This window comes from Rutilus rutilus (genome assembly GCF_951802725.1).
Source record: "Rutilus rutilus genome assembly, chromosome: 4".
In the NCBI taxonomy this organism is placed as follows: domain Eukaryota; kingdom Metazoa; phylum Chordata; class Actinopteri; order Cypriniformes; family Leuciscidae; genus Rutilus; species Rutilus rutilus.
This window is the reverse complement of record NC_140212.1, coordinates 6,291,067-6,297,628: the sequence shown is the minus strand read 5'-3', so window position 1 is coordinate 6,297,628 and position 6,562 is coordinate 6,291,067. Positions and strand designations below refer to the sequence as shown.

Sequence of the window (6,562 nt, the reverse complement as noted above, 5' to 3'; positions counted from 1 at the left end):
AGATCTCATAAAAAGCCAAGTGTCTCACAATCATAACAGACAGATATGCATTTGTATGCACTAGATTTGGTATTTGTTCAAAGGTTACATGCAATTTGTAAAATGGTTTGTATTTATCAGTGAAATATTATCTAGGTTAATTTATTTATATTTGTAAAACACAAAACATATTTGTTACTCCACTCTGCATTTTCATTCAAATTGACCTTTGTACTTGCACAATGCTTTCTGTTTGTTTGCGAGTCGAGTTTTCCTTTGCAAAGCAGATCGAGTTTGTTTGCGAGTGGATTTTTCCTTTGCAAAGCAGATCGAGTTTGTTTGCGAGTGGATTTTTCCTTTGCAAAGCAGATCGAGTTTGTTTGCGAGTCGAGTTTTCCTTTGCAAAGCAGATCTTTGGAGTTTGTTTGCAAAATGTTGGATTTGTTTGTTTAATTACGGCACAATATTAACTCCATACCCCTAAACCTGAACCTACCCGTCACAGAAACCTTTCTCATTATTACATTTTTAATAAAAATTGTTTAGCATGTTTATTTAGCGTTTTGAATTACAAAGACATCGACATGTCCTCATAATGTAGGGGGCGTGGCCTGAAACCTGAATACACACTAGAATATAAGGACATCTGGGTCTTCATAATGTAGGACAAACTACACACACAGACAGAGAGAGAGAGAGAGCGAGCTGCATTCAGAGTACGCACAAAAGCATAATTTTAAAGAATTCTGTATTATAATGTTCAAATAATGTTATTTATGTGGCCACTCTTCTGTTTCTCAGAGACAAGAGAGGATCGTACCAAGAGACTTTTTAGGCACTACACTGTTGGCTCCTATGACAACTATACCTCTTACAGGTATATATACACTACACAGTATATACTGCATATTATTTAAGATGTCATATACTGCACATTTTCCATATGCAGTAGATCATCTGGGTGTTTTAGGCAATCAGCATTATGGCACAGTATGCATTCTGCAGAAATAGAATGAGTAGTATGGTAATATGCTTTTCCAACCAATGCCTTTCTCTATCCTTTATCCTGATTTATTTAAACATGGTGGATTATGGGTATGGGAGGAGGAATCTGTGAATTCTGGCAGGGGAGCACATCTAACTATTGATTTCTGTAAATCCACAGTGATTATGTTATAGAAGAAAAAAGTGCAACGCTGCAGAAGAGAGACAGCGAAGGATTCGGCTTTGTGCTTCGGGGAGCTAAAGGTCTGAAACACACATGCATGTGAGGATGAACAAAATTCACATACAGATGCAGTAATAAGCTTTCTCTTATTAGCTGAGACGCCCATAGAAGAGTTCACACCTACTCCTGCTTTTCCTGCCCTGCAATACCTGGAGTCAGTGGACCTGGAGGGGGTGGCATGGAGGGCAGGGTTAAGGACGGGGGATTTCCTCATAGAGGTAAAAAAGAAAACGTTGGATTTTCACACACAAAAATGGCTATTTCACCACCACAGAAAGAAACTTGAGAGTTTTATGTGCCAAAGCAATGAATTAACTGATTATGGTAACATTTAGTGTAATTTAATTAATGTTACTTACAGTTTACATCGGTGCACGTGAGTGTTCTTCTTAGGGAAAAAGGTTGGGGATTTGGATCTATTTACTGGTTGTTGATTGGATAGAGGCAGGTCTAAATGCGAGTCTGAGGTCAATTGTAAGAAAGGGGCTGAGTATAAGCTGCTTAAGGGGGCATTGACATGGCACCATTTTCAACTAAAAATGGAAAACGTATGCGGTTTGGCCATTCATTTACACGACAACAGCGTTTTGGGAGCCTGAAAACGGGTTTCAAAGTGCAAGGTTTTGAAACCGATGTCATTATGAGCAACAAAAATTTGAATTTGTTAAAACGGTGACATCATGGGCATGCGTATCACGTGTTCAGTCTATAGGTGCTTAGTGTTTCTTTACAAAGTGGCATCGCCAACTACTGGCCTGGCAGCAGAATACAGCGTTTTTAGTCATTTTCACGGATCCGTGTGAATGGTGATCATTTTGATAATGTTATCATCTGTACGCAAAAAAACGCAAAGGAATTTTTTTTACTGTTTTTAGTACATTGTTGTTGTGTAAACTTACCCTGAATGATTGGAGAAGTCCAGAGAAAAGTCTATCAAAAAGTTAAAAATTAAACATATGCATGGATTAATAATGTTGTCATTTATCTGCTGGGTTTCTACAGGCTGTGTGTTACATCTCTCTCTCTATTTCTCCCCATATCTGTCAGGTAAATGGGGTGAGCGTAGTAAAGGTGGGACATAGGCAGGTGGTATCACTGATTCGGCAAGGTGGAAGTCGGCTAGTGATGAAGGTGGTTTCTGTCACACGCAAACCTGACACTGGAGAAGTTGTCCGCAAGAAAGGTTATTATCCTCAACTCACTTCATATATGCATGAATATATGCACACCATGCATTTTTCTTTTTATTTGACTGGACTTGATGAGGGAATGCTGTAAAATGCTAATTTAGATATTGTATTTCCTGTTCCTCCTCATTATTAATTAGCCCCGCCACCTCCCAAGAGAGACCCAAGCACCAGCCTGACCCTGCGCTCAAAAAGCATGACTGCAGAACTGGAGGAGCTGGGTAAGACAGATGCTCATACATACAAACAAGCATGGATGCACTTGCGTTATGCTTGGTCTCAGATAAGTTAAAACAGATGCTATCATTATCTTTGAGGGCATGGCACAAGTTGGATCAAATCCTTTTTTTTCCAGGAACACTAATGGAGAAACGTATTCAAAGTCATATTTTTTCTTTCCGTGAAAATGATACAGCAATGAAAAGGGAGTGTGAATGATTGTAGAGTAATAGCTTTGTTCATTCATTGCTAATGAAAAGTGACCATCTAATGCACAAATCTATGAGCTAAATCAGGAACTATAGATTTGTCCTTCTTGCCCACAAGCGTCAAGGAGAAGGAGGGGAGGTAAGATATGAAACCAGTCTCACGTTGATGATGTCATTTACTGGTTCTATATGCTGATTAGCATGTGATGTCATGAATGGATTTATCTAACCTTTTTTAGCTTGTGTGTTGTTGCCTGTGACTGCAAAAAATTGTAAAGTCAAAGTGTATATGTTCGTTTTTCTTTTTGTGGATTGTTGACAAACTAGCTGAGCTGTTATGTATGTGTTTTGTGATGTATTTGTGAGTGTATATTTGTTTTAGCTTTCCTTCAGTTCAGACTATGTATATTATACACATGGGATATGTGTATTTTCTGATGCAGTTGGTGATTGTGTTTGGTCTTCTGTGATTTGATCAGAGGATGGACCGGAATACTGGTCAGGAATGTGTATTAAGTGTTTCTGTATGTGTGTGCATCTGTGTGTATCCCTCACAGAGAAGTTGGATGAGATGTTGAGTTCGCCCAAAGAACCGGTTGTAGTGATGAGGCCACGCCCTGCAGATGTAGACACCAGAGCAGCCACTGTGAAACAGAGACCGATAAGTCGTCGCATCACACAGGCTGAGATCAGTGTGAGTCTGAAACACATAAACATACACCATTTAAAAATCAAAAGTCTAGTTGGTTTACATAAATATTACAAAATAATCTATAAAACCTTCTTAAAGTATTTTCATTATAATACTTTAAAATAATTATTTTATTAAAATACTTATGTAAAATACTCAATTAAACAAAATAAAACGTATTAATATAAGGTCATAATAACCATTAAAAAAAAACAAACATAATATACCAGAACAAGAGCTCTTGATATGACAATAGGTAATTTCTGACATACTATGCATTGTTTGCAACAGATGGTACACATCACCACTGTAGCACAGTAGCCAAATTGTGTCAGTAAAGATTTGGCTGCTGATCAGTTTTTGCTATAATGCATATTGTCTTTAGGTTAGAAAAAATTCATTTGCAGTGATGGCATTTTCTGTTCATTTCTTTGATAGCAGATTAATCAGAAACTGTGATTTGTTTTATGTTCTGACAGTAACTGTATTCTGGCCAATATTTGACTATGTATTGTATTTGTTTTTGTGTGTAGTCTCTGTTAGAGAGGCAGGGTTTAAGTGCAGTATCCTTGGCTGTGGACAAAAGTCACATGCAGCTGCCTCGGGGAATGTCAAGAACCAAGTCATTTGGTAATGTGTCATTTGGGATGCACATACACAAATAAAAACAATCTTACAAATTTTTCCTTTTCATAAATGTAAACTAATGATACGCCAACATAAAAAGAGCTATATATATATTGATTACCAGAGTTCTGATCTTTGTTCTAAGCAATACAGCCACCGTCTCACCGAGAATTGTTTTATAGGTGCTCCTGAAGATGAGAGAATCTCGGCCCTGATTGGAGAGCATCGCTTCCCAAGAAGCTCTTCAATGACCGACAGCTTTAGACAAGATAGTATTCCACCACCTCCACAGACAGCTCCTCCACCACCTCCAACTCCCTACTTTCTTGATTCAGGCCCACCTCCATCCTTTCTTCCACCTCCGCCCCCTTCTCGCGCTGCCAACCAGAGTCGTTCAAGCTTCCGCCCGGGGGCAGAGCCCAAAATCCATGGCCCAGTCACGACAGACCGTCAACGAAAAACACGCTCCATGATCATTCTTCAGGACACCGCCCATTTGCCAGTGGAGCCTGCCCCTATTGCAAGACCGCAAACGCCTACCTCTGGAGCGGTTCCTCCTGAACGTGGTCGTAGGCGTGGACCACCTGTAGAGAATCCGTATGCTAACGTAGGTCGTCTAAGTGCTGTCTATACTCCTACCAAGCCCCAGCGTAGAAAGAGCCCACTAGTCAAACAAGGCCCAGTTGAGGAGGGAGCTGCTGCTCAGACTAGTAGAGATCCTTCTCCTTTGGGAGGGTTACGGATTCCCCACAGCAGCCGAGCAGAGCAGTTCCAACAGCAGGTTCTCTCTGAGCGAGCTAGAATCATACCTCCTGGGGCCCGACGCAGACCCAGTGTTTTCCTATCTGTAGAAGGGGGCGCGACAGAACCGCAGACAACCCCATTGCTTTCTCAGTCCCACTCAGTGGATGAGTTGGCTGAGTTGCCTCCACCGGCACCAATGCTCTCCCCTGGCCCACCACCAGGGGGCACCACTTTTATACACCCTCTAACAGGTCGACCACTGGATCCTTCCTCACCTTTAGCGCTTGCACTGGCTGCACGAGAACGTGCCCTTAGTGGCCGGAATACACCCACTCCCACACCTTCGCCTACACCTTCACCCACTCAAGGCCGAGCAGTAGAAAGACCCGAGACAGAAGGAGGAGCGACACCACCTGCTCCTCTCGAGGCTCCTCCATCTAATTCCTGGAGAGACGAACCGGTCAGCATCACAGAAACAGCAAGCCAAGTGACAAGCGGTAGCCCTGGGTCTGGACGAAGCCTGGAAGAGGCACTTGCCGCACCCAGCGTGCAAGGTGTTCAACCTGCGCTGATGGATACAGAACATACCCCACCGGCAGTCCCACCCACTCTACCTTCCCCTGCCCCTACCCTCTCAAATCTGACTGCTCGGAGTCTGACAATGAGCTCAGAGGAGGAAGCAGAGCCATACACGGTGACACTTCCACCTGCGTTGCTCTCATCTAGTGATGAGGAAACCAGAGAGGAGCTTCGGAAGATAGGCCTCGTGCCACCCCCTCAACCCTTTGCTAATGGCCTTCTAATTAAAGAAACACCCAAAGCCACTCTAAGCATTTCACCTAGCGGATCACGTCCATCCATTGCCAAGACCTCCTCTGGGAAAGCAAGCGATTCGACGGCAGACTCTGGGGTTGAAGACCCACATATGGAGACCACCAGTACTGTTTCCACAGTCTCCAGCATGTCCACTTTGTCTTCAGAGAGCACAGACTCCGCTCATGCAAGCAAACCACGTTGTGGGGTGGGGCGTGGTCGCCCCGCCCATCTCAGGGACCCACTGCTTAAACAGTCATCAGACAGTGAGCTGCTTCCACACCCACCCAGCACAGGCCCCAGCCGTCCACGCTACCTATTCCAAAGACGCTCCAAACTCTGGGGGGAGGAGCCCCGGGCCCAGATGAGCGGGTCTGATGAAAGTCGGCCTGCTGCTATGGGAGCAGAGTTGCTAGGCAAAGACTCTCATTCACTGGGGGAGGAGCCACCAATGGGAGCACCACTTGACCCTGGCAGGAGATCACCTGTGGGAGGTGCCAGGTAGGAAAGAACTGTTAATATTTTTTACCAACATAACAACAGCAGCACATTTTGCACACCTGCATGAAACACAGCACAACTTTCATTATAATTTAGCAATACACCCACTTGATTTTTGACACCCTTAGACACACACCTGGTTAGACTGCCTTTCCATAACACACATGTGTGTGTGTGTGTGTCTGTATGTCCTTGCAGATGTGAGGAGATTGGAGGAGAGAGTAAATCGTAGGTTTTTAGCTCTGTGGGTAAAAACAACTCCTTGTCTAACTAACTTTCACTAAACCCCTTACTGCAGCCGTTAATCAAGCTGCAAATGCTACTGTGAGCTTGTCTTAAAGGCTTATGGTAGTTCATTATGCAG

The 6,562-nt window shown here is 43.2% G+C and overlaps 1 protein-coding gene across 5 annotated transcripts in view; it reads left to right on the top strand.

Annotated features, from left to right (window-relative positions):
- shank3b (SH3 and multiple ankyrin repeat domains 3b) overlaps positions 1-6,562 on the top strand; it is a gene marked incomplete at its 3' end in the record, with an annotated part of 32,855 nt that overhangs the window by 22,969 nt on the left and 3,324 nt on the right. For 3 of the 5 annotated variants that reach the window (XM_084406324.1, XM_084406323.1, XM_084406322.1), the window contains 10 exons: positions 781-856; positions 1,145-1,227; positions 1,301-1,425; positions 2,255-2,390; positions 2,535-2,615; positions 2,941-2,961; positions 3,380-3,516; positions 4,047-4,143; positions 4,323-6,198; positions 6,397-6,426. In XM_084406324.1, coding sequence (XP_084262450.1) covers positions 781-856; positions 1,145-1,227; positions 1,301-1,425; positions 2,255-2,390; positions 2,535-2,615; positions 2,941-2,961; positions 3,380-3,516; positions 4,047-4,143; positions 4,323-6,198; positions 6,397-6,426 — 2,662 coding nt within the window. The remainder of the gene's footprint in view (positions 1-780; positions 857-1,144; positions 1,228-1,300; positions 1,426-2,254; positions 2,391-2,534; positions 2,616-2,940; positions 2,962-3,379; positions 3,517-4,046; positions 4,144-4,322; positions 6,199-6,396; positions 6,427-6,562) is intronic. The other 2 variants (XM_084406325.1, XM_084406326.1) reach the window with 2 other exon arrangements.